The sequence below is a fragment of the Psittacula echo genome, assembly GCF_963264785.1.
Source record: "Psittacula echo genome assembly, chromosome: 3".
In the NCBI taxonomy this organism is placed as follows: domain Eukaryota; kingdom Metazoa; phylum Chordata; class Aves; order Psittaciformes; family Psittacidae; genus Psittacula; species Psittacula echo.
In genome coordinates, this window is record NC_137736.1 from 110620060 (window position 1) to 110648049 (window position 27990).

General features: G+C 38.0%; 1 protein-coding gene across 2 annotated transcripts; it reads left to right on the plus strand.

Moving 5' to 3' along the window:
* On the plus strand, positions 1 to 27705 carry RDX (radixin; the record flags this gene model as incomplete). 2 transcript variants are annotated; one of them, XM_080613194.1, is made up of 14 exons in its annotated part: positions 1 to 12; positions 7924 to 8007; positions 11150 to 11245; positions 13392 to 13666; positions 14207 to 14257; positions 16594 to 16677; positions 17135 to 17281; positions 19719 to 19815; positions 20487 to 20650; positions 21280 to 21410; positions 22204 to 22364; positions 23344 to 23436; positions 26354 to 26596; positions 27541 to 27705. In XM_080613194.1, 14 exons carry the CDS (start codon positions 1 to 3, stop codon positions 27703 to 27705), a joined length of 1803 nt encoding a protein of 600 aa, XP_080469320.1. The 2 variants fall into 2 exon arrangements, with proteins under 2 accessions (XP_080469320.1, XP_080469321.1); XM_080613195.1 differs by lacking the exon at positions 14207 to 14257.
* Between the last annotated feature and the right edge of the window lie 285 nt (positions 27706 to 27990).

A 27990-nucleotide genomic window follows, 5' to 3' on the forward strand; every position in this document is an offset into this window, starting at 1 on the left:
ATGCCGAAACCAGTAAGCAGCTGTTTTTTTCACTCATCTAAAATCTAACAAGGTTTTCATGTTTTAGAGTGGTGCTGTTATAACAGCTGTAGTTGTTTTGACTCTGCCCTTTCTAGATTTCATAAGATCTAATAATGTACAATTGGAGCTGAGATAGTTTAATACCAATGTGGAAAAAAGATCAAGAAAGCTTGGTACTGCAAGTTACATGGAGCATTAACTTAGAGATGGGGTAGTACTTACAAACCACAATGAACTTGGAGCCCATTTGGCTGGCAGGAGGAATGACTTTTCAAGAATTGTTGACTTTGAGATGAGGTGACATACAGTGGTTAATGGAGGCATTATTAGAGCCTGACTCAATGTCTGTGAGGATTGGTGGAGGAACTTGCTGCAGGATTTGGCAGGGGAAGCCAGGACATGTGTAAAGTGTCTGTGACTACCACGTAGGTGGTAGTTTTACCGTGGTAGAGAGTGAAACCTAGAAGGTAAGTGTTAAAGGGAGGAAATAAGCAATGTTTGTGGTCTCCTATTCATCTCACTTCAGCTGAGAAAGGAGTTCATCAATTTTCTATCCAGGGGAAAAAAAAAAAAAAAAAAGCCCAAACCTCAAGCTTTTGTGTTGATAATAGTTCTAGCATTCTTTGAAGAGATAATTATTCAGCAGCTTGATTATTTTGCTGTTGATGTGATATTGGTTGCTCAGGATTTCATCTGCCATGTGTTAAGTGACTTTTGGTTGTCTCTTCCCCTTGTATCCAGTGAGCAGAGCATTCGGAAAAGGATCTGAATTGTCAGGACAGGTTATTTCTATTCAGCTCGATTGGTTTATGTAAAAGCCTTTGGACTTTCTTGGTTTTCTGATGTTTCATTGAGGTAGTAGATTATGAGCAGGGCAGCAGATCTGTTACTAAGAATAAACATGTCTTTGTGCATTGTGTGTAGACATACTCATATCTATGCACAGAACCCTAACTATTCCATGATTCTGTGTATAAAAGGTTTTTGCTTTTAATCAGAAATTACTATTATGAATAATTTGTATTGCATGCCAGCATTTGAAACTGTTACAGCTTACTGACTGATGTGAGCATGGGCCTGTCGAAGGGCTAGAAGATGTGTTCTGAGATTTGCTCTTGAACTACTGTCTAAATGGCCATACAATATAGTTTCTATTATTTCTTCTTTTCTCACCTGTGGATTGGGAGCAATATCTTGGCACTTCATGAAGTTGGGGGTAGTTACTTGTATCCTGCCCTTTTCTTACAAAAAACCTGCACTATTCAGGACAGCAAAATGTATTTGCAGCATACTGTTTTCTGGCCTTTTTATTGCTGGCTATGATAATTGAGTAGTATCTTTGATAGAGGTTCTCAACTGGAAAACTGTATTTTAAGACTGAAGCATAGAGTAACTGTGAGCACATGTGTTTCCTGAAGCCCCCAACTCCATGGTGCTACAGAGCAGTGAGGTCTCAGAAGTGGTGACTAAAAGAAAGATGGCCTGAGTGAGGTTACTTCTTAAATTCTGTGATTGGAACCATGAAATTTAGGCAGGCAGGGTTCCCTCTATTTTTAGGACCTGAGAAAATCATAGGAAATGCAGTTTTGCAGTTGTTCAGAAGAAAAGTAGCATCTTTAAAACTGAGATAGCAGAGATGTTGGAAGAGCTCACAATCCACCCTAGGAATGGAAATTTGCTACCAGATCTTAGGAGAGAAGCTGGACTCATGCCGAAGCTGAGATAATTTTTTTGTCCTTTTATGAGGGGCTTTTTATATAAAGAGTTCTCATGTGCTGGGATGTTCTTGTATGTCTCCTGGCAAAATAGGCACATGTGAGATCTTAGAAGGAAGCTAAATTAAAGAAACAATTAAAAAATGAAATTAAATTAATTACATTTCTTGGAAAACGTCATGGATTTCTTCCTGTAAACTCCAGGTTGCTGTAATTATAATTAGTAATCAGTGAATGAAGAAGTAGTACATGTCAAAGGTTAAGTAATTTTATCTATAAAAATGAAACCTCAGATTTTGCTCTGGTTGCCTCTTCTGAATGGTAGATCTTTAGGAGCTTTTCCTGTATTTTTTTTTCCTTGCTGCTGTAATCAAAACTGGAGTTCCGTTTTCAGTGTATTTAGTTCTCTGCTTGCTGAAGAATAGAATATTTGTTCAATCTTATTTTTGGTGTTTTCTTCCTAAAAGAACAGACAGAATGTTTCTCAGCTGTATGCCTTTCTCCAAGATCTCCCCCAAAAATAGAAACATAGAAACTAAAATTAGACCTCATTAGTTACATAACGGTTAATCATTTCATAGGCTAAGAAGATTAGGTTTAATTGACTGAAATATTAGTTACATTTATAGGGTGTATGAGGAGTTAAAATTACCAGCTGTTTCTGCTGGTAGTTTGCAGCATTTTTGCACAAGGCAGCAAGGCGTGAAGAAGAAAGCATTATGCTGGGTATTAGTGGGCAGATGTCAAAGCTACTAAGATTAAAAAAGAAGTTTTTTTGGTTTTTTTTTTGGCTTGAATGTTGTACAATGTTGTGTATTCAGAAGGAGTAGATACCACGTTCTTGAATGATATTGTATGTTTAAAATTTGAATTAATATGTACGAGATCAAGTTAATTTCTCTAAAGTGGTTGAATTAAAATACTGTAAAAGTTACTTTTTTCCTTGAGTTGTTTCCTTGTTGTTTTACAGGAAAATCTGAGATGTGTAGTGCAGTATTTAATTATGGTTTGAATAGATTATTTGTTTATACAGCATAAACAGACAACTGATGTCAGTTTGGAGGGCTCTTTTCTTTTGGTTTCTCTATTAGTAAAATCTCTTTGCCATTATTCTGTAGCCTTCTGTTCCTAATGCTGTTTAATCCTTATCTTTTTACCTTATCTTCATTAACTTTTCTCTTACATCTCTTCCAATGTCTGCTTTGAGGTTGATATTCAGAGTGTTATATTTGTACAGTGTGTAAATCAGTGGGACCAACATATTGCTACTCCCTAACACAAATTATTTAATATGCAAATTTGATAGTTATCAGCTGCACTAGTGTGAACAAACCTTTTTTGCCATATGAAATTTTCTTATACCTGACAATTGGACTGTTTTTTGTGGCTTTTACACGTGACTAATTCACACTGCGCTTGTCAAAACAAAGCGAAACCTCTTCCATGTAATTTGAAATGGCTTTCTTACTAATATTGATACCTACTCAATTTTGGGCTTCCTTATGAAAGCTGAAGTGCCACAACAAACATCTGCACACAATGGCTGAAGTATAATAATAGGAAGTATTAAACTATTAAGCTATATTTTTTTCAAGTCTTAAAGCAGTGACAGAGTACAATAAAAGTATAATTAATATAAAATGTGTGCTTTTAATATGTGCACATGGATGTTTATTGCTCCATGTATCTTCATTGACTATATTCTTCACTGATTTTGATAAATTCCTCCACAGATAAATTACTTCAGATTTTTTTCATTATTACTTTTTTTTTTTTTTTAATAAATACTATTCTGTGAGCTGTGGCAAGTGTCCTCATAACCCATTTGCAACATGTTATCAAAACTTAAGTTGCTCCCTTCACAAAAATAACATGTATGTAGGTAAACCTTGACCATGCTAAAGTCATTTGAACCAACTCTCGTAAAATACAGGTGAACTCAGACTTCTAGTTCTGAGGCCAAGGACCTGGGCAAGTGTTACAAGTGGTCCCATGCGAGCCTCATGAGGTTCAACAAGGCCAAGTGCAAGGTCCTGCACTTGTGTTGGGGCAACCCCTGGTATCAATACAGGCTGAGAGGGATGAAGGGATTGAGAGCAGCCTTGGGGAGAAGGACTTGGGTGTACGGGTGGATGAAAACCTGGACATGAGCTGGTAGTGTGTGCTCACAGCCCAGAAACCAACTGTATCCTGGGCTGCATCAGAAGGAGCATGTCCACCAGGTCAAGGGAGGGGATTCTGCCCCTCTACTCTGCTCTGGTGAGACCCTCCACTGCAGTCCTGTGTTCAGCTCTGGAGTCTTCAACACAGGAAAAGACATGGACCTGTTGGAGAGGGTCCATAGGAGGATCACAGAAATGCCCTGAGGGCTCAAGCCCCTCTCCTATAAGGACAGTCTGGAGAGTTGGGGTTGTTCAGCCTGGAGAAGAGAAGGGTCCTGGGAGACCTTAGACCAGCCTTCAGTACCTAAAAGGGGCCTAGAAGAAAGATGGGGATAGACTTTTTAGCAGGGCCTGTTGTGACTGGACAAAGGGGAATAGTTTTAAATTGACTTTCCCTGTTTCTCATTTTTGGCAGTTCTTAGTAGGTTTGTTTATTTTTACCCTTTGAGATTAATCACCATGAGGTGTAGGATCCGCTTGCTGCCAGCACCACAGCAGAGGTCTTAATCCAGGCAGGGTGCTCCAGGCTGCCTCTGCATTGCTGCTGTACCCCACGTGCTCTCTCCACACCTCCAACTCACCACATGGACCTTGACAGAGGATTTATAAAATCTTAAGTTACTCAGTTACTAAGACTGCAACAGCATTTTTAAGTGGTTCCCAGACATGACCACCATGGTATTTTAGTATTTAATATGTGGCTAGAGATATCTAGTTCTGTAATTAGCAATATAAATTGTTAAATTGTGGCACCAAAGATAATGTTTGCATATAGCCACTTTTTAACTTCAGGAAAAAGGGATGCTTTCTCAGGCATACTCCTATGAATTGCAGAATCATCTACAGAGTTTCTTGATTAGTGTACCAGAGTGGGATCCATAGAAGACATTTGCTCAGAGTTCAGTCAAAATTATGTATGAACATACCAAATGAGACTTGTTGCAGTTCTTACCCTGAGCCTTTGCACAGCAGAAGAGGATTTGTGTTGTGATTGAGCAGCTGAAGGAATTGGTTACATCTTACCTAGTTCTTTGTCATAGTTCCCAAAAGTTGAAGGAAGATGTGTGATCCTGGTGAGAGCAAGATTGAAAAGCAGGCATTAAATGGGTCTTGTGGTATGAGGAGTGGTAGCCTTCCAGCACTTGCATCGGGAAACCTTCATCTGTTTCTCTTGTCACCGTTGCAAGAGCTCCTTCCCATTTCCATATTCATGTGGTAAAGTCAGTTCAGAGTACTTATGTTCAGATTGGTGTCTGTCTTCATAATTTGTGGTTCAAATAATTTCCCTCTGTCACCAATGTCACATTAGGAGTGTTGCTTCAAAGTAGCTGGATACCCAGGAGCAGGTTACATGAGTGGCAGTCCATTAATTTACTGGGCCTTCTTTCTCTGCCTGTCTTCTCAATTCCCTGCCTTTATTAATCTTATTAATTAGTCTTATTAATGCAGTTGGTTAGTTTTATTTTACAGACAGCATAACTGACAGCAGGGGGTTGATTTTGTTGGGAGGGTGCTGTTTGATTGAGTTTTAGATAAGTAGACCTTGTGGGCTCAGTCTCAAGCTTTGCCAACAGTAACCTCATGTCTAGAAATAACTGAAGCTGTGAAACAATGTTTTAAGGTAGTAAAAGCTCAGTGTTTGCATGCCAAAAAATCTTAAGTCAGTCCACATGCCTTCAAAAGGAAAATACCAAGTGTGGTGTTAACTTTGTGAGACTCTTCTTAACTCGTATCAGAACAGGTAACATTTTAATATTGCTATCATTGAATTTGTGACTTTCTTAGGAGAGCCAGAAGTGTAGATATGAATTAGCAGTTGGGCTATCTGTTAATCAGAAGCTCAAAGAAAAAGAAAATTGCTGAAAACTGAAGCAGTTAAAGGTTTGTAAGTGGGCTGGTACTCCTGATGTGTATTTGTATCTATTGCAGATGCAGCACCTGTTATTTAGCTTTTATTTGAGGCAGTAATATCGAGAAGTGACCAGAATTTACAGACTGTGTTGAGCTTGCCTCTCTGTTATATCTGTTATTATACTGTTTGAATATTTTAGTTCTTGTGAGGAATATAGACTTGCGTGTAGTAATTCTTGCCTTTATAGACTATGACATTTATTATAAGGATATTTATGTGGGAATTTTCTGCTGCCACTCTTTAGGAACTTGTCTGCTGTAATTAGTTGAACTTACTATGCTTTGTAGATCTCCTTCAATGCTTCTTGTTTTGGCAGTGGTGCTGTTAAATGACAGTCTTTGGTATTTAATAAAGTTACATTTTAGCTTTATCTTTTGTAACTTGCTTTAGGGCAGCTACAAGTAAGCAAGCTTCATTTTTAAAATTGAAAAGCTGCTTTAACAAATTAACTTTTTATAATTAAGGGGTGACCCCCAAGTCAACCCAGTGTCAACTGGCAGTTTTTTTTTTAACAGACCTGTTCAAAATGGGTTGTTCTGTTAGAGAATAAGCAATTTTTTTTTTTCTTCTCAATATGAGCAGAGCAGGAGAATCTACAGAAAACACCTCTTGGCCCTCTTCCTGACACACACTCTCTAATTTTATTTTTTTTTTTTTTTTTTTTTCAATCAAAAGTTTACTGTCATCTACTCCAAAGCCTTCAACTCCTGTTCTTTATCAGTGTTTGCACACAAAACCAGTTTGCTAACCTCCACTATCTATCCTGCTTGCAGGTCTATAACCTAGAGGTCCTCAGACTCCCACTACTCTTGTCGTGTATCCAGCTTACGGCCAAAGTCGTTTACATTGACACTAAAGAAAGGAGTGAACAAGTGTAATCTGTTGCAGAGGGAAAATTCTATTCAGTTTTCTTTTTTTACCGTAGATCTCCTTTTTGTATTCTTTTCTTGCAGAGGCTTCTGCAGGCTCTCACTTCTCAAAGTATTCCACCTGGTGGCAGAATTATGAAAAATAGTGGAAATAGTTTACACAGACATAGATCAAGTAGTGTAAGAACCTGTAACACAAGTCCTAATTTATTCCTGCTCCTTATTTTATAGTAGAGCAAAAGAAATTAGAATATATCTGTGTGCCTTTAGTTTCATGTTTCTGGGTTTCATGTTTCTGGGTTTTGCATTTATAGCAAAGTAAATTTGAACTTTTGACACTTTGTATTCCTAATCACTAAAGATATCACTTCTAACAGTGAGAAGACAGAACCGTGTATTTAGTACTTTGCTTTGTTTCATGAGAATTCTCACTTCTGTGTGTAACAGTTGAAGAGAAATTGGAACAGACTGTTGTACTTCAAGTAAGATAGGCTTCCAGTTATCTCCTAGAATATTTAACTGCTTGGTTTAGAACAAATGAAAGCAAGGATTGTCAAGAGTCATCCAGAAAGTGGTCCTCTATTTTCCTAGGAAAAGGAATAAGTTAATTGTATAGATGTGATTTTTCAGTCTTGTAGTAAGGTAATGAAAGGGATCAGTATCAAGGGCAGCTAGTTTCTGTAGTTCCTCTTCCACTGATGAAAAGCCTGTTTAGTAGTCTGTCCTGAGGTGTGAAAGCTCTGGTTCTATATACTTTAAGATTGCTGAACCTCTTTATTTTAGAAATGGCAGGACAGGAGGCTGCTTGTCTTTTTATATTGTCAAGTATAAAGACCTTAAAATGATATGTATATGACTAGAAACTTTTACATGAAGCCCACTGAAAGATAATGCCCAGTAGCTGAACGTCCCAGTGTTCTCTGAGTGCTAAGTAGTCACATCAGCTATCCCATTAAAATGATTTTGAACTTTGTTCCCTGCTTTGACCTTCAAACCTAGTGTTAAATATTATCCTGAGTATGCTTTAATACTAAATAAGAGAATTTTTTTTTTTTATTCAAATCTTTCATTTTTATATCTGCTGTGTTCTGTGTGGATGTAAGGCCATTAAAATTGCTGAATTTACTTACCGTATGTTATTTCTTACAGGCTAATCATGGTATGTAGAAGCATGATGCTGTTATAGCATGTAGAAGCATGATACTGTTATAGTATGATTTTAAATATTTCTTTATTTTCTGTAGATCAATGTCAGAGTAACCACAATGGATGCGGAGCTGGAATTTGCCATCCAGCCCAGTACAACAGGCAAGCAGCTCTTTGATCAGGTAACTTATTTATGTCTCTGTGTATGTATGTGTACAAACACATAAAACTATTGAGGGAATTAAAGCATAGCTTGAGAAAGCAGAAGTGTTTTCGTGTAAAATAATTTATATAGCCTTCACTATTTAATAATGAATGTAACAATAAAACTTCATTGAGGAAATTTACCTTTTCTTTTCTTTTTTTTTTTTTTTTTCATGAATGGAAGCTGTAGATACTTTTTCACTTCCCAAATATTTGAGAAGTAATGTTGTCCTATGATCCAGTTTGAAATTTTAAGTTAAAAAAAAGGGGCAGGGGGGGAGAAGAGGCTAAATGGAATAGCGAAAATTACGGCTTTAATGTTCTAATGGATTGCAGACCCATTAGAACTACACATTCTCCTTTGGTAGTGTGTTTTTTAGATGAATGAAAGTTCATTTCCAGTTTTTGTTTAAATGAAGTGTGTTTTTTAGATGAATGAACGTTCATTTCCAGTTTTTGTTTAAATGACTGACTCTTAACACTTCTTCCTCCCACCCTGTTCTGTAACATCAGTAGCAGTGTGTCTTCGGACTTCATGACTCTTTACAAAGACCTCATGAAGAAAAGGGCTGTCCTGCTTTTTATCTAACCAACACCACCATCAAATAAAAAGTACAATATTCTGTGGCACATAAGGCTTAAGCTGTTACTTGTCTTTTACCAACCTTTGATACCTTCTGACATGCTGTGTTGGGTGGGGTGACATTCTGTTGTGTAATGTCTTGTGCCCAGGTAATCAGGTTCAGCCAAATTGGGGCATTCACAAATGGGAAACAAAGATCCAGCTCTGATTTCTTTTTCATGCTCTCTTCAGCTTTCTGCCTCAATTCATTGTGTGGCGTTTGACGTCTGACCAGCTCTTACAATCAACTTCTGGAAGTTTAAATTGAAAAATTGTTAGCTCAAGCAAAATCAACCTGCAGAGTTATGTGAGAGGAGAGAAGCGTTTTCAACCTAATCTTAAATTCATAGTTCCACAGAGTAACACCAACAGTTGAACTGTATTGCAAAACCAGCATGAAATTTTCAGACAAAAGTTATGTTGTTTGTTCATAGAAAGAGAATCAAATCACACTGTTACTGAGGACTGCTTTTAAAAGTTTACTGTCATGTCCACCATTTCTGCATAGACTTGTTAGTTACTGATTGCAGAAAATTACCTCCATGAATTTAGCTGTTGTCTAGTGCTCCTCTACATTTTTGGTAAACAACTTGTCATCAGTCAGTGGTTCTTTTAAGCTTTTTAACTGGTGTTTTCTGGAGTTGTTGATTTGTTTCCTATTGTGTATGTGTTTTCATCATCTTCATCTACTAACAGCATTTGATGTCTCTGGCTTTATCTTTTCCATTGTGAATATCAGTAAAGTTCTTATTTATTGCACAAACCCATTAAAAAAAAGTTGCTTGTATTTTAGAAGATGTCTTAACACATTTATTGTTAGTCCTTTTGTCTGTCCTGACAGTGGTCAGAATAGGCAAGAGGGAATCTGTCCTTTAGTCAACCAATTTAGCATCTATAACTTTCCTAGAAGAGGAAGAGCCCTGTGGTGGGTGTTCCCACACACTAGTGGTAATGGTGGGGATTGTTTTGTTGTTTTCAATAAGGTGTTAATACTGAGCATCAGTACCTCTGGCTTACTGTAGTTGCCATTCAGAAAGAATGGGAGGGTTGTGTCCTTTATTTCAAGGTATACCCCACTGTCCTTCCCAGGTATCTCAGAAGCCTCTCTTAAGAACTTTCGGAAGCTGACTCAATTAAATTCTTGCTAGGTTGTCTTTATGTGTATGTTTTGATTTGCCAAAACATGTCTATTGCTCTGGTTGCTTTTCTTCTCCAAGAAGTTTTTATTGCCTATTAATAGATAAGTTGAAGGATGTGATGGTTGTATAAATCTTTTACAGTTGCGATGAAGGCTTGCCTGAAGCTGCTTAATGGATCTTTTGAGGCAGAATCAAACTCCTAAGTTTCTCATTCTGTACTTATTTTTTGTATCACGTTATGGCCATGCCTAAGTGCTTATATTATCTTGGTACAAAGTTCCAGAAATGTTTTTCTCTTTCCTTTGAGCTGAGAGGCAGTGATAGATGATGCTCTTTCCTTTTTTGTGGAGCCTGAAGTAAAGCAGGCTAATGTGTCAGCTGTTTTTTAGGGTTGGTTCACAAACGTGTGTAACTATGCATTGTAGCAGGCAACTTGCCTGTGTTTAAAAACATGCAGTGTGCATCCCATATGAAGGGCCGTAGTCAGCAGGTGAGAGCAAAATGTTCTTTTGTGAGCATAAGCACTTGTTTCCTTATGCCTTATGGGCAGAGCTGTTGAGCAGGTGCAGTTCTTATTGCTGTCTTTTGCAGCTCAGACAGCTGATCAGGTACCAAGGATCAACTTGGACAGCTGCAAAGCAAAGAGTATTCTCAGTCATCTGATAAAGCCATAAATAGTTTGATCAGCATCATACAGGAGATCTGTGCCAAAAGCAGCAGCAGGTCTGAAATTTCTGTGTCAGGACACCAAGTTTAATGTTACTCAGAACCATGCTAAGAACGAGTTAATGTTGCTAGTATTTCTTATGTACTAAAGTCACTGGTGTAGGAATTCTAGGGAAAATAACAGTGTTTACTAAAGGAATCAGGTTGCATCCATGAAAAGTGCAGGGACACCTCACACTAAACCATGTCACCCAAGGCTCTGTCCAACCTGCCTTTGAACACCGCCAGGGATGGGACATTCACAGCTTCCCTGGGCAACCCATTCCAGTGCCTCACCACCCTTACAGTAAAGAATTTCTTCCTTATATCCAATCTAAACTTCCCCTGTTTAAGTTCCAGACATGCTTTCAAATACCAGACTCCTGTTTACTACCTCATATTCCTCAGGTGCTGATTTTGATACATGCAGTAAGCTGCACACTCCAATTGGTAGTTTTGCAACATGGTACTTGAGCTAATTTAAAACTCTGAGATTAATGCTTCCCTGTACCTGATGTTTTGCTATGATTGGTTTTTGTTGTTTTTGTAAAACTTGATTGCATTTCAGTTCGAGATGGTTTCTGTAGATTAATTACCATTTAAAAAATATCCTGTTGTAGCATTTACTGATGATTATGGATCATTTATCTTTAGGTGGTAAAAACTGTTGGTCTTCGTGAAGTCTGGTTTTTTGGGCTACAGTATGTGGACAGCAAAGGCTACTCAACTTGGCTGAAGCTAAATAAAAAGGTAACAATTTCCTAATATTTAGGCAAGTGTACAGTTTGAAATACACTTTTTTAAGGCTTTCTGCTTTATTATTGTAGGTGAGCTATAGCTGGCTTAAAATTTAGTTGAAAAGTTGCTTTCATTTGTTTTAAATGACAAAATAGTGTTAATTTTGATTGGTTCTAAAAAAAAACCCACGCAAAGCTGCATCAGCATTTGAGTAGGATACCAGTTCTAGTACCATGGTGATGCATACATTAGAAAAACTTAAATTCATATGATTATCCTCTTTTCATCTAGCAAAAAATAATAAGAGTAAATATTTCACAGTTGTGTGTGGGGGAGGGTATATGTGAAGTATTTGAGCTTCAAGAATTTGCGTGTATGCAGCTATAGATCTTCAAACAAGGCACTAATAATAGACTCCTAAACTGCTGTTTATGTATCTCTTGTAGGTAAATTGTAGGACAATTTTTGTTTTGTTTGTCCCCAGTAGCACTGCGCACTTTGTATCTCCCAGCTATTGGGAACCAATTACTTTAAATTCTGTTTATGAGTTTGAATGGTCAGGTTTTATTTTAATATTGGCTGTCAGGTTATTAATGGCACTGTTTAGAATACAGAGATTTTTTTAATTCATCCTAATTAAGAATGCTTTATTTTATCTTCAGTATTCGGAGGTAAATTAGTGGGGGGTTTAGGAGCAAGTCCCACTGTCTGCATTTAATAATAATCTTTCCTTCTCCTCTGTGGTAAATCCCACAAATTAAACCTGCTAACTACTAAAGCTGTCTCTTAGAATTTCATATATGTCTTGTATCATAAGCAATAAATGTAGTGCTACAAACAATGTGTTAGCCCTAATGGCTTGCCTCCAGTGGTTGGAGACTACAGGTTTTGGTGCGTCATTTGCAAAACCCAGTGAAGGTCTTCAGCAAGTGAAGTTGCTGGTGCTGTTCAGGAGCGACACAGGAGTGCTAATTCCTTTAATTTTGATAAGGCAGTTATCTGTTTTTTTTAAAAAAAGCTTGTAGCATTTGATTCTTAAATGCATCATCATAAACTGGCTCTAACTTGCAAGCGACTATTTAAATGTTTGTGGTAAATACAGGAAAGATCTGATAAATCACAGAATAGATGTGCAAATAAGGTTTCATTACTTTAAGAGCATAACTAATCATTTACTGGCGAGATTAAAGTGAAGTGCTGTATATAAATTAGATGGACAATAATGAAAAGAGAGAAAAACATTAAAAATTGACAGCTGAAGTGTTGAGTATAGTACTTACGCTGCCTTATGTACATGATTAAATGGTTGCATTATATTTACAGTTTTTGAAACTTTCTATGAGTCAACCAAACAGATGCATGATTTCATGCATACTGAAGAAGTTCTAGAGGGACTATTGGTGCACATTAAATTAAATGTGTAATAAAGTGCTTGAGGAATTAGGACGTTTGAGATTTACTTTGAATGTACCTTTTAACAATCACTGTATTGCTTGATGTTAAAATTAGTTTAAATTTGAGTGGTTTTGCTTTAGTCATAATCAGTGCTGAGCTCAAATGAAATGGAAATTTCTACATGAGTTTTCATTGAAATTTGAAGTAGACACTTAAGATGACCACATCTGATTTCTTCACAAAAATCGTAACGCTTATCCATCCTAGAAAAAGAATGTGATTAATGCCATTTTGGTTTTTTGCACAGGAGCAAAGCATGTGTGTTTACTTCAGTAGTTCAAAGATTTTTAAAAGAATCCAACTTTATACTTCACTGAAGAAATGCGATGTAGTTCTTGCTAAAGAAACCTTGTTAGACCCTAATTTGTTACTTCCTACAATTCAGTCTTGGATATAGTTTTGATTTTTTTAGTATATATTACAACTTTTTTTCCAGATCTTTATTGTGATAAGTACAAATTCACACAAGCCTACAAAAAACCTCTTAACCAGTCTTTGAGTAGTGTTTCAAAATAGTGTGATTTATCCAAGTCAGTGTACATGATTCAGTGCCATGTGAACCTTTAGTGAGTTCCACAGTGGGCTTGTCAGGAAGCACTGGCTTTCTGTGTAGAGGAGCTAGAGAGTTCATTACTGCTGAGTTAATTATATTTAATACACCATTTAGCACTCTTTTTATTTTTTCTTTATTCCTCTCCCTCAGGTAACACAGCAAGATGTAAGGAAAGAAAATCCTTTGCAGTTTAAGTTTAGGGCCAAGTTTTTTCCAGAGGATGTATCTGAAGAATTAATTCAGGAAATAACTCAGAGACTTTTCTTCCTGCAAGTCAAAGAAGCAATCTTAAATGATGAAATATATTGCCCACCAGAAACTGCAGTTCTTCTGGCTTCCTATGCTGTCCAGTCCAAGTATGGAGATTACAGTAAGGAGATACATAAACTAGGCTACCTAGCCAATGACAGGCTTCTCCCTCAGCGGTGAGTGAGACTAGTTTTGCATCCTCTGCTGCATTTAAACTTGATTACAGCACATTTTTTGTAATTAAAATACTGAGTGATAATGTACATTTAATGGTAGCTTTCATAAGAGTGCATGTTTTGCTAGTAAAATTTAGAGATCCTAATTTAGACTCTAAATAATAAAGAACCATCACAACCATAGGTTCCTTGAGAGCTATGTCATCCACAGACATCTGCACAGATTTAGTTGAACAAATTTCCGAAGTACTCCAAAATAATACATTGTTTCTAGCAGCTTGCTTCTACTAAACTCATCTTGGTGATTTCTGTATTAGTGTATTTGATTTTCTTCAGGTTCTGATGGTTTTGTACACTTAAATTGTAATTATTTCCTGGAAAATAATTGTAAAGTGTATTGTAGAATATATTGCAGAAAATACTAGCCTAGACAGAAAATTTAGGAACTCAATTGTTGTCACTGCTATTGAGTGTAGACTCATCTAGTTGGTTAGGAAAAGTAAGCACCGGGATGATCGTTTTGTTTCTTTACGCAACTAGAACCCTGTTCCTGGCATGTTTTGGCGCCAAGAGAAGCATTGCAACACAAATGTACAAAGTTAGACAATTTTGTTAGTGTAGATGAATCCATAGAGATATATCATGGACAGATGTGTGCTAACTAAGTATGTTAACATAAGTGCATCTTCAAAGACATGAGAAACATGGAATAATTAGAGGTTTCTTTAAAAGTCATATGTTTTGAATTTTGTTTGAAAACTAAAAGTGGAGATTTGATTGGTAGTGTAACTAAGCTTAGGAAATTCATAGCAAAAAAGCATTTCAAAAGATTGTGGTGTAGTATTGAAAGAAATGCTTCAGGTTTTTAAAAATTCTGGCTAAGAGTTTGGTTTTGGCTGTTTACTTCCTCCTTCTGACACTGAAGTCTATATTCCTCTTACCTGGAAAAATACCCTTTGTTAGGAAGACAGGAGATGTAGAATCAGTAAAACTGCCATTACTGAATATATGTGAGTTCACAAGTCTTGGTTTTTGCTCAGTTGCGATGACAACCTGTGAACACTGGAGTGTTTGTGCATGACACAAATTCAAATACTTAAGATGTTTTTTTTCAGTAGATAATGTTCAGATGACTTTCCAGCATATACTTTGAACTAGTCATATGCCAATGTGTGCTGGGTGAGCACATAGTTTTCTGACAAATTCGCTGATGACAAGAGGCAAACCAAGAATAATTGTGTTAGAATGCATACTAGAACTAAGTACCTCATAATAACACTTAAGAACAATATACAATATAATGTCAAAAATGCCTACTTGTTTCCCCGAAGTAGACTTCAGCTTTGCAAAGTTTTACTGAAAAAGGTGACAAAAGATTTGCAGTTCATGTTAATTTACAGAGTCTTAGTGTTCACCTGTCAAAATTACTGCATATTTCTTGGTTTAAAAGGGTGAGCTGGGTAGCAACAAGGCATCTAGTCTTTTGAGTTATTCTGTTGCAGTAGTCTTTGTATACATTTCATCAGTAGTATTTTAAGAGAGAACGGAGGGGTCCAAGTGGTGAGATGGCTGTCACCAGCGACATTGTCAGCTTTGAGTATATCATAGAAACACAGAATCATTTGAGGTTGGAAGGGGAGCTCTAAAGGTCATCTAGTCCAGTCACCCTGCTCACAGGAGAGTCATCTGATGCCCCAAGACGTTCAGTGTTTAAAAGGCATTTGACAGTGCCCTTAATAAAATACTTTAACATTTGGTCAGCCCTGAAGTGGCCAGGCAGTTGGACTTGATAACCATTGTAGGTCCCTTCCACCTGAAATATTCTATTCTAATTACAACAGGTTTTTCAAGGCCTTTTCCAGTTGGGTTTTGAGTATTTACTTGGATAGACACTCTGCAACTTCTCTGAGCAACCTGTTCTAGCATTTCACCATCCCCGCATCAAAGAAATAAAGAATTTTGTTCAAGTGCATTTAACTTGTGCCCGTTGCCTCATGTCTTTCAACTCAAATTCAATTCAAAAAGAGGAAGATGCAAAGAATTTCTATAGAAGTAGAAGTTCTGACTCATTTTGGAAAACCCAAGTCACCATGAGGGCACAGGTTGCCTGGAAAGATTGTGTAGTTCCCTCCTTGGAGACAGTCAAAAGCTGTCTCTAGACATGGTCCTGAGCAACTAGCTGTAGATGACCCTGCTTGAGCAGAGGAGTGGACAAGATAACCTTCAGAGGTCATTTCCAAACTCATCCATTCTGTGAGAGGAGCTTGAGAGTAGGGCTTTGTTTTTCAGACTGTCACATGGCAACCACTGAAAAGTGCACTTCCCTAGACCGAAATAAACACTGCACTCATACCTTCTGCATTACTCAATCTATTCCTTATTGTACTTTGCCTAAAAATATAGGGGAGAGTAGTAAGTTCTTACTTTCCTGAGTAAACAGAAGGGGAACAACTGTTCTGACTTCCTTAGTAAGGTTATCTTGTCTCTGTTTTTACATTCGCCAACAAACTAGTCTGCTAACTTGTCTTAATTTATTACTTTCTCTTTTCAAACAACAGCAGAATGAAAGCTTGTATGTATCTGCATACCTAGAGATTAATTTGCAGCACTGTCATATGGGGATTTTATAGGTCTGCATCTTACGACTTTACTGAAAGTTAAGATATGCCATGGTGTGATTTGTACATTACAAAGAGTACAGAATGTTATGAAAAAAGAAGTGATTTCATACTATGTTAGAAGTGTTTTTGTTGAAATGCAAAGTTTCTGTGTCTGTTTGGGTTAGAGATGAGCAGAGTACAGGAATTCATGTTTACATTTATTCAATTAAAGCATATGTTACACTGGGTAACCAAACTTCTTTGTACAACTTTAAGAGGTCAAATTGGTTGTCAGTGTCATTTAATAGCAACAACTTCTATTCACAGCGTGTTAGAACAGCACAAACTGACAAAAGAACAGTGGGAAGAAAGAATACAGAACTGGCATGAAGAGCACAGGGGAATGTTAAGGTAATGATGTAAAAAATGGTCCAAGACTTTGAAGGGTTTTTTTGTTATTATTAGGATGTATTCTGAGAGATGGTATATTTGTTTGGAAATGGCTTTCTTTTATTATGACCAGGTTAGGCAGTTACCAGAAGCTTCCATGAAAGCTTCACAGAGGTTTGAGTTTCCAGTTAGGTTACTGGTTTACCCACAGGATTTCTGGTAAGATTGTCACCTGGCTTTGCCACAGTTGCCTGCCTCTAAAATGTATTTAGTGTTTCCTTAGCTCAGGGGTGAAAAGACAGAGTGTGATGATCAGGTATTGGGTTGCAGAACTCTACAAATAACTGAGTCAACATGCATACGAGTTTCAAAGAGATTTAATTCCTAACTAAATTTTACACTAATTAGTTATTCTGCAGTTCACTTATTCTTACAATGTACTTCTGATTTTCCTTTTTTCCCCTTCTTCTTTCATTAGGGAAGATTCTATGATGGAATACCTTAAGATAGCACAAGACTTGGAAATGTATGGAGTCAACTATTTTGAAATAAAGAATAAAAAAGGAACTGAACTGTGGCTAGGAGTTGATGCTTTGGGTCTGAATATATATGAGCATGATGATAAGTAAGTGGCTATAATCATTTTGAACTTCTTTCCTCTCTGAGATTATACAAAAATCACTTTGTGTGTTCAGTAACATCTAGCAAACAGGTTCTCAAAGACCTTCTAATTTATGTAAAAGATAGAAAAAGAGAGATAGATGTTAAGTGCCAGAATACTTGAATGTTAAAGATTAACTAGGGATGCAAGTGAAGGGAAAGTGAAGAGAAGTGAACTGAATCATCGAATCATAGAATAGTTAGGATTGGAAAGGACCTTAAGATCATCTAGTTCCAACCCCCCTGTCATGGGCAGGGACACCTCACACTAAAACACCTCATCCAAGGGTCTGTCCAACCTGGCCTTGAACACCGCCAGGGATGGAGCATTCACAACTTCCCTGGGCAACCCATTCCAGTGCCTCACCACCTTTGCAGTGAAGAGCTTCTTCCTTATATCCAATCTAAACTTCCTCTGTTTAAGTTTTAACCCGTTACCCCTTGTTCTGTCGCTACAGTCCCTTATGAAGAGTCCGTCTCCCCTTCAGATACTGGAAGGCTGCTATGAGGTCTCCACGCAGCCTTCTCTTCTCCAGGCTGAACAGCCCCAACTTTCTCAGCCTGTCTTCATACGGGAGGTGCTTCAGTCCCCTGATCACGTGAAGTCGGTGAGAAACTGAACGTGAGCCAGCAGTATGCACTCACAGCCCAGAAAGCCAACCGTATACTGGGCTGCATCAAAAGGAGCATGACTAGCAGGTCGAAGGAGGTGATCCTGTGCCTCTACTCTGCTCTCATGAGACCTCACTTGGAGTATTGTGTGCAGTTCTGGTGTCCTCAACATAAAAAGGACATGGAACTGTTGGAACAAGTCCAGAGGAGGGCCACGAGGATCATCAGGACACTGGAGCACCTCCTGTATGAAGACAGGCTGAGAAAGTTGTGGCTGTTCAGCCTGGAGAAGAGAAGGCTGCATGGAGACCTCGTAGCAGTCTTCCAGTATCTGGAGGGGGCCTATAAGGATGCTGGGAAGGGACTGTTCATTAGAGACTGTAGTGATAGGACAAGGGGTGACAGGTTAAAACATAAATAGGAGAAGTTTAGATTGGATATAAGGAGGAAGTTCTTAACTGTGAGGGTGGTGTGGCACTGGAATGGGTTGCCCAGGGAAGTTGTGAATGCTCCATCCCTGGCAGTGTTCAAGGACAGGTTGGACAGAGCCTTGGGTGACATGGTTTAGTGTGAGGTGGCCCTGCCTGTGGCAGGGGGGTTGGAACTAGATGATCTTAAGGTCCTTTCCAACCCTAACTATTCTACAATTCTATGAAAGGAAGAGCAGTTCTGTGGAAACAATGTACATTGCTTAATATGGATGTATGATAGTTAAACCATCTATATATGGTTTCTTTCTGTTTCACTCCTTCATGACTTCTGCTTCAGTCAGGATGAAAAGGACACTGAGAAGCTGAGCAACATACTTGATGAAAAACATTTTTCTAAGCAGTGAGCAGGGTTTGTTACAGCTGTTGGAGCATGAAAAACCTTGGTATCAAAAAGTGAAACCTTTTAGACATCAAAAAAAATAATCTTCTGTCCTGATAAAGAGATCAAATGTTTTGTCCTACTTGAAGAGGGATGAAGCTAATATGTACAAAATTTGAAGAAAATGAAACAGAACAACAGACTTACTCTTTTGTTTCTTTCCAAACACTTGTAATATCTGAGTCAGCAGCCCTTTCATGGTGATTTGAAGTTAAACGTGTCAAACACCAGATAACAGCTGTGAACTGAACTGAAACTTCATGCTCTCCGATGTATATACTCTATAACAAAATTCTGTAGACCTTAATTGCCATTAGATGGCAATGTAACTCCTGAAAGAATGAAATTCTCAGGAAATGTTCTGATCAGATTGAGTAATCAACCAATTTTTGGTATTCCAGTAGTTAACAATCAAATACTGAACCATTTTCTAAAGCTTGCAATTAAGACAGTATGAATTGGAAAAACTTTCTGTGCTCAGGGAGAAAACTATTTATGGTTATGTAGTTTGTGCATATACTGTAAGGGTTCCTGGACTGAATTTATTTTACTTAAGATGAAAGGGGAATAAATTTATTCTGAACTTAGAAATGTTTGAACATGTATCTTACAACTGAGTTAAACTGAAGTACGGTAGTGCTGAAGGTTAATTTAATTTCAGTCTTTCAAATGTCAGACTTTTCTTATATTTAAATATTCTTTTCACAGAAAATTATCAATAGCTTATATCAGTACAAGATTGTGATGTTTAGCATCTATTTAATGGTAGTAGAATAAATCACAAAACGAAGTTCCTGAACTGTTATGTTTTGTAAATGTCACCGAGTGTGATAGTGGAAATAAAAATAATTAAGACTTAGTGGACATAAATAAAATGCACATATTTGGTGCTTCTAATGAGAACTTTTTTTTCTTTGAAGGCTAACACCCAAGATTGGTTTTCCTTGGAGTGAAATAAGAAACATCTCTTTTAACGACAAAAAATTTGTCATAAAGCCAATTGACAAAAAGGCCCCCGTAAGTAGTGTGTAGAATAGTATAACTTTGTATATGGAGAGCTATAAGGCTGCAGGGACTTGCTCTAGTGTTACAGCAGGAGTAAATACTTTGACATTTAGTAGTAGTAGTAGTAGAGTAATCAGTAATCAAAAGGAAATCTCGTTTTTTGAAGTGTGGTTTGTTTGGTTTTTCCTTCTGGTTGATACCCTTAAGACTTTTTTCTTTCTTCTTTTTCAATTTAAGTCAACTAATAAACTAATATTTTGTGATGTGTTGAAAAGCCATAGTCTAAGATGCTAAATTCTCCACCCCGCACTCCCCAGTGTTTCTTTTCTTGTCTTCTATTACAGCAACACATTTCATGAGAATTCCTAGGTCACAGCTCTTCAGAAACAGAGTAGGGAATAGTGTTGAGTGGTTTAGAAGTTTTATGTAAAAAAAAAAAAAAAAAAAAAAAAAGTGTAAACTAGGTAACATCTACGTGGAAGAATCGGGTGTAATTTTTAATTTGCCTTGCATGTTCCTGACAGTAGCTAGATTTATAGATTATGGTGCTGGATTACTCAGAGGTTGAATGTCAAAATACTTGTTAGTTTAATTTTAACAAATGCAAGCATGCAGTAATGCTTTCTGCCGTGTCACAACTGTATTTTCATGCTAATGGATATGTTGCAATTATTTTTTGCTAGGATTTTGTATTTTATGCACCTCGTCTCAGAATTAACAAGCGAATTTTGGCACTGTGTATGGGAAATCATGAATTGTACATGAGGAGGAGGAAACCTGATACAATTGAAGTGCAACAGATGAAGGCCCAAGCTAGAGAGGAGAAACATCAGAAACAATTGGAAAGGTAATTAACAAACTTCCACAAAATTAAAAAATTCTTCTACCCTTTTAAGAAGTCATAGAATAATAGGCATCTTAGTATTCTAGAGAAGAGAGCTCCTTTTTTCTGTAATGTATAAGCAGATTTGTGGACTGTCATGGCTCACCTGTCTAAATTGAAAGCTGTATCTTTTTTAAGCTTTCAGCATTGTAATAGTAGCTGTAAAGTTGTTTCTCATTATGTTTTTGTGAAACAGGCTTAACTCTCTATTGCTTAATTCTTAGGGTCCTTTATACTCTACAGGTGAACCTTTAAAGCAAGTTCAGTGAAGAATGTCATGGCTTACCTTTTGTATATTTAAAAATACCATTGCCATTTATAGCTCAGATGAAACATGTCTAAAATACAGGTATAATTGTGGATTTAACTGGTTGAACCATAACCAAGCAGTTCTGTTCATAAACTGTTTTTCTGGACAATGTTTTGAAACAGCAACTTGGTGGTTCTTGTATTGTAAACTGAATTTTAAACATTTAAAATTACGTGCTCCTCTGGTAGCCAAGTAAACTGAAAAATGGACTACCAGCATCCTTAGAGTAGAACTTAATCTGTTTGAGGTTAAAAAATCCCCCCAACTTTTATTAATTTTTCAGGGCACAATTAGAAAATGAGAAGAAGAAAAGGGAGATAGCAGAAAAGGAAAAAGAAAGAATAGAGCGTGAAAAGGAAGAACTGATGGAACGCTTAAGACAAATCGAGGAACAAACAATGAAAGCTCAGAAAGGTGAGCTCTTACTGGTCCTGGATTTCTTATATCTGATGGCAAGGTTTAGTTCAGTTGGATAGTTTAGTTCCACAATTCTCTTGGTATGGATAGGGTTTTCATTTAACTTGAGATATTCTCCTTCAGTGTTAAGGTTTGGTGTGTGCATGTGTGTGTATTTGTAATATAAACCCCATTCCTAATACAGCAAAAGTTTAAGTTTTCTTTAATGAAAAGGAAGCTAATGTGTACAGTTCAACTCAGAATATGAAATGCTTACCGTGCTGAAAACCTGGAGTTGGAGGGAGCAGGGAAGTGGAAGAGAACAATTTTTAGTACTTCCTCTAGGATTTTGTTGAATTTAGCCTTTCATTTGGAAATTGTGTGTTCCTTCCCTTTCCTGTTCTCTTCTAAGATTTGAGAATTTTTAATTTGAATCTTGTCATATTTTAATAAATAAATGTAGTCTTACCAATCACAGAAGTTTGAATGTGTATGTACATGTATATGTACATGCATTTGGCTGTTAAATTTTATTAGTAAGGTGATAATTTCCTTAAATACTGGGCTGTCAGAACTGTCAGGTGAGATGAAGTATATCCAAAGTGTGTCTTAGAGGGGAAAATAATGAGATATGGTGCAAACCTTCAGGTAACAAGCTCAACAACAGCTCTTCTTAGCTTGAGACAGCCTTGTAAAGCTTTGACAGCTTTTTAGGTTACTTGATTTTTGAACATGTTACAGCTGTTACCTGTGTTACATGTGAGGAAGAGCTGCAAAGTGATACCCTGTCTGCAAACCTTCCTTTTGGCAGAGCTAGAGGAACAGACTAGGAGAGCCCTAGAACTGGATCAAGAACGAAAGCGTGCAAAAGAGGAGGCAGAGCGCCTGGAAAAAGAACGTCGAGCAGCTGAAGAAGCTAAAGCTGCTCTAGCCAAGCAGGCAGCTGATCAAATGAAGAACCAGGAGCAGCTAGTAAGAAGCTTTAACCCTATTTTTGAAACAAATTGAAAAAGGTGTTTGAAAATTTAGCCCTTATTCTTGGTTATATCCATTTTGTCAAATTGACAAGTATGTTGAAACACAGATAAAAGTATGTGAAATAACATTACAGATTGTTATGGGAAGGTTTTTAGAAAACTACATTAGTTTTACCACTAGTTGCAAGAAAAAACCTAACAACTCTGGAGCTATAGGAGATCAAATGATGAAGTAGGCATTTCACACTGACAGTACTCGCTACATTCTCTTTTCTAAGAGTGTCAGGCTTACCCAGCTGAGAGCAACAGTAGCTTCCATCTGCAGTCCCCTGGGAAGCTTGTTCTCTGAGGAAGGTCTGTTCTGAAGCTTCATGGTGATTGTGAGGAATTGGTGACACTGTGGTTTGGTTTTTGGTTTTTTTTTTTTCTTGTTTCTTACCCCCCACTCCCCTTCTGTTTCCAGCATTTACAGTATCTTCTCATATTCTGTGCCACACTACTTCAAGATTTGCATGTAATAAACTGAGAAAGGCATGAAAATAGTAGAAGAAATGATTTCTCAACTCTAAAACTGCTTTTGATCTTCTGTAAATTTAGAACACAATTCTGAAGGCGAGATTTAGCTTAATAGTACTGAGATTATGATCCAGAATCATAATCTTATTGATGGAACCATTAAAGTTGTATTAAACTGAAACAGCCCCAAATGCTAATTTGTAACTACAGCTTGCTCTTTCCCAGCAAGCTTTGGAGGTGCAGAAGATAAGTAATTTTTTCTGACTTACTTCCATCAGGTGAGAATACAGATTTGTTCCCTTTGTCATGTATGCTTAAATTTCTGTTTTTAGCAGAGAAGCGATGGATGGTAACTAACCCTTTTCAAGTTGGATCAGAACAAAGGTTCTGTTTTCTTCCACTGCAGAACCATAATGATACCAAGTTAAAACTTCTACTTCATGTTTTGTTTGTTTCAGGCAGCAGAACTTGCTGAATTTACTGCCAAGATTGCACTTCTAGAGGAGGCCAAGAAAAAGAAAGAAGAGGAAGCCTCAGAATGGCAGCACAAAGTAATGAGCTCCTGCTGTGTGAAGTCAGAACATCAAAGAAACTAAAGGAGATGAGTGCTGAAATCCCACTGGAAGTCCATGGGATTGAATCTGTCTTTCTGTTAGGCTTTAGAGAAGCCTTTCTTACAGGTTTTTGTTCTCCAGTCGATTGAAGCTAGCCTATACTTCCTTTAACTTATTTCTTAAATCAGGTGGGGGAGGGGGAAGTTCTCATCCTAGAGACATGGTCAAAGGTTTGAAGTGGCTTCCTTACATATAGTAATGAAATGTTCATGTTGGATCAGAAAACATATCAGGAGGATATTTGTGAAAAAGGAGGATATTGTGAAAATACAAAGGCACATCAAATGCAGCTGGACAGTAGAATCACAGAGTCATAGAATGCCAGGTTGGAAGGGACTTCCCTGTGCTGGTGAATGCCCTTGTTGTTGTAACCCAGCATCCCTTTGGCTTTCTTTGCTGCAGCAGCACACTGTTCACTCATATTGAGCTTGCTGCCCACCAGGACCCCAAAGTCCCTCTCTACAGAGCTTCTCCCAGGTGGGCAGATCCTAGCATGTGCTGCCTTCTTGGATTGTGTTTTCCCAGGTGCAAGACCTTATGCTTGTCCTTGTTGAACTTTTTATGGTTTTTGTTAGCCTGCTCTTCCAGCCTATCCAGGTCTTCCTGCAGGGTAGTTCTCCTGTCCAAACTGTCCAATTCCCCACTCAGTTTGGCATTGTTGGCAAACCTGGTGAGGGTACACTGGATTCCATCTTCCAGCCTATTTATGAAGATATCAAAGTGTTAGGCCCAATATTGATCCCTGGGGGACCCCACTGGTGACAGGTTGCCAGTCTGAAAAGGAACTGTTCACCACCACCCGCTCGGTGCAGCTGATCAGCCACTTCCGCACCCACTGTGCAGACACTTTCCCAGACTATAATGTGCCGCTTTCTCTAGGAGCAGGCTGTGGGGAAACTGCACCAAAAGCCTTGGATAGATTCAGGTAGACAATGTCCAGTGCTTGCTGCACATCAACTGAGGAAGTTACTTTGTCGTAAAAGGTGATTTGTTTTGTCAAGTGCAGTTTGCCCTCTGTGAATCGTGCTGGCTTTTCCCAGTCATGTGCTACATTTGACTTCTGATAGCCCCCAGGAGGATTCGGTCCATAACTTTCCTGGGGACTGAAGTAAGACTATTTGGCCTCTGATTTCCTGGATCCTCTTTTGAAATTCTTCTTGTAGATGTGGGTGATGTTTGCCACCTTGGAGTCTTCTGGGATGTCAACTGATCTCCATGATTTCTCAAAGATTGCGGAAAACAGCCTCGCAACATTAGCTATTCTCTTTAACACCTTCAGGTGGATATTGTAAGGGCCCATTGATTTGTAGGAGTCAAGCTTCTCTATTAGTTCATATACCAACCCTTCCTTCACTTACGGTGTGTCTGTGTTCACATAAACTTGGATTTTTGTTCCCAAGGCCTGGGACTCCACAGTACTTGTAAAGATGAAGGTGAAGAAAGTGTTGAAAACCTTTGCCTTTTCAGTGTTGTTGACTAATTCCCTTCTTCTTAACAGTGGGACAGTGTTTTCCTTCTGTTTCTGCTTGTTGTTTATGTACCTGAAGAACCCTTTCAAGACATTTCTGACCAATTTCAATTAGAGCTGAGCTTTGCTTTTTTAACTGCATCTCTGCATACCCTGGCAATGCCCTTGTAGTTCTCAGTGGGTGTTCATCCATCTCTGGTACACTTCTTTTGGCTTTCAGCAGACTCAGATGTTCGTGGTTAAGCCAAGGAGATACTTGCTCTCCCTGCTTCCCTTACCTTTGAAGGGGGTAAACTGTTTTTGTGCTTCCAAGAGAGTGTTCTTGAAAATGTCCCTGCACTCACTAGGTCCTTTATTGTCCATGGAAGCTTCCCACAGAATCCCTCCCAGCTGAGCTCTGAGTGAGCTGAAGTTTGCTTTTCTAAAATCTAAAGCCTTTGTCTTTGTACTAACCTTCAGCGTGCTTGGGCAGATCCCAAACTCCACACTGTTGTGATCACTGCACTGAGTGCAGCCAAGGCTGTCACTGACCAGGATACTACTAAGCAGGTTTCTTTGGTTTGTGAGTAGCAAGTCCAGCAGTGTATCCTTCCTGGTTGGCACATCTGACATTTGTATGAGGAAGCAGGCCTCTACCCATGCCAGGAATTTGATGGATGACATGTGAGCTGCTGTATTGTTGTTCCAACAAATGACTGGGTAGTTGAAGTCACCCATAAGAACCAGGTTTTGTTGACCTGAAGCTTGCTTAAGAAATCCAAATATTGCTTCGTTTGCCTTATCATCTTGGTTTGGGAGTTGGTAGCAGATGCTTACTGTAAGATGCCCCTTGGAAATGACCCCTCTGATCTTTACTGAGAGGTGTTTGATAGGGCTTCCACAATCCCTATAGTTGATTTCTAAATGTTCATGGTTCTCCTTAACAGAGCGTGACTCCTCCTCCTATTAGTATTCCTGGACAAAATCTGTACTTAGCTATGGGATAGGAATAGTAATTGTGTGCATAGGGTCAAAAAGTGATTGAATGATTGGACAAATTCTCAGAAATGCTGGTTGAATATAAAATTCAAAGACATCACCTTTGATTTGGGAAGTCCCTGAGCCTTAATTTTCAGGTGGCCAAGAAAGTTGAAAACAATCAATATGACTGCCAAATTCTCTCACACTATTGCTGGAAATAGCTAGACTCCAGTACAGCTGGTTTTGAGTCATACGGTTTTTTACCCTGTATTCCTATTTGACAGTTTTCAGTGCATACGCTAGCTGTGTTACTTATAAAGGACCGTTTCCATGTGTGAGATGTGAAGACCTCTCAGATATGTTTTGATTTTTCTGACTCTTCATAAATAATTTTAAAAGATGTTAAGTACTGTTTATTATACTTAGGCTTTTGCAGCCCAAGAGGACTTGGAAAAGACCAAGGAAGAACTGAAATCTGTGATGTCTGCTCCTCCTCCACCTCCTCCCCCACCAGTTATTCCTCCAACAGAGAATGAACATGATGAACATGATGAGAACAATGCTGAAGCCAGTGCAGAACTGTCTTCTGATGGTGTCATGAATCACAGGAGTGAAGAAGAACGGGTAACAGAAACACAGAAAAATGAACGTGTTAAGAAACAGCTCCAGGTAATGAAGATTCATAGTTGTATCAACATAATTCAGGCTTTGGGTTTTCATTTTGGTTTGTCAAAATCTCACTGGAATGACAGTGTGCCAAGGAAACAGCCTTTCTATATATTACTAGGTTTATTACTAGTTTACCAACCAATATCACTCCTGCTGTTCTGGAAGTGAAACAGAACATGGCTTAAGTTGTGCTTTATAGCTTAAAAGTGTTAGGATCTTGTCACATTGGCCAGTAAATGTTTCTAATAATTACATAGTATCCAGGACACTGAATGCTAAAACGTAATGCTTTCCTTTCTCAGTACTGAAATTCATTAAGTGCTATGAACAGATGCTTGCTTAATAGTATTTGCGTTTGTTTGCAGTTATTCACAGATGTTATAAATGCAGAAACTGAATTATGCCTATTTTGGATTAATCTTATTTCCCTGAAATGGAGCATTTTATCCTAGACTAGTCTTATCCCTCAAAGGATAATAATCTGTGTTAGTGGTATCCCTTTGCCTTGTTATGAAATGTCTGTTTGGGAAGAGAATAAATGGAAAGCTACTTCTTTTTCTCACAGCAATATCCTAGTAGCATGTGTATGCAACATCCTTTCTGCTTGGCCAACTTCTGAACATGATCAGATTGATAAACAAGGGCTGTCTTTAGTCAAGCAGAAATTGAAAAGTAAGGTAATTCTGCTTTAACCTGCTGGTACCTTTCTATTTGGATATTATGGTATGAGGCCCACTTTTTCTAGTGTAAGGAAAGAACCTACTCTTTCTTCTTTTTCTCTGCAGTCTTTCTGATAGGCAGTGTGAGTTTCTGAACAGCACAAGCATTTCATAGATTGGCATTCAAGAGATCCTTATTCAAGTTGCAGGATAGTTGTTATCAGAAATTCCAGGAACATTGAAAGATTAGCCAGAGCACTTAAATGCAAATATTTTATTCAACAGGCTCTAAGTTCTGAGTTGGCTCAAGCCAGAGATGAAACCAAGAAAACACAAAATGATGTCCTTCATGCTGAGAATGTTAAAGCAGGCCGTGATAAGTACAAGACTCTTCGACAAATCCGACAAGGCAATACAAAGCAGCGTATTGATGAGTTTGAAGCAATGTGAGAGTTGTTATTTTGCATATATGTTCCTCGTAAAGCTGAACCACCAACAGAGAAAAAAGCAGGCCTTTGCAGATTTGATGGATTGCACCCCACTTTGCCAAAGCACTTAATACCAGTTTGACTAGAGTGGCTAGCAGACAAATTTAGGGGAAGCTATTCAACAATAAGGCAGTCTGTCATCCCTAGGTTTTTGGCGGGGAGAGCGTGGAGGATGATAGCAGATTTGTTTCGTTCCCTGTCATGTTTTCAGTTTCATTGTTTCGTATTTTTTTCTTTGGAAACTGAT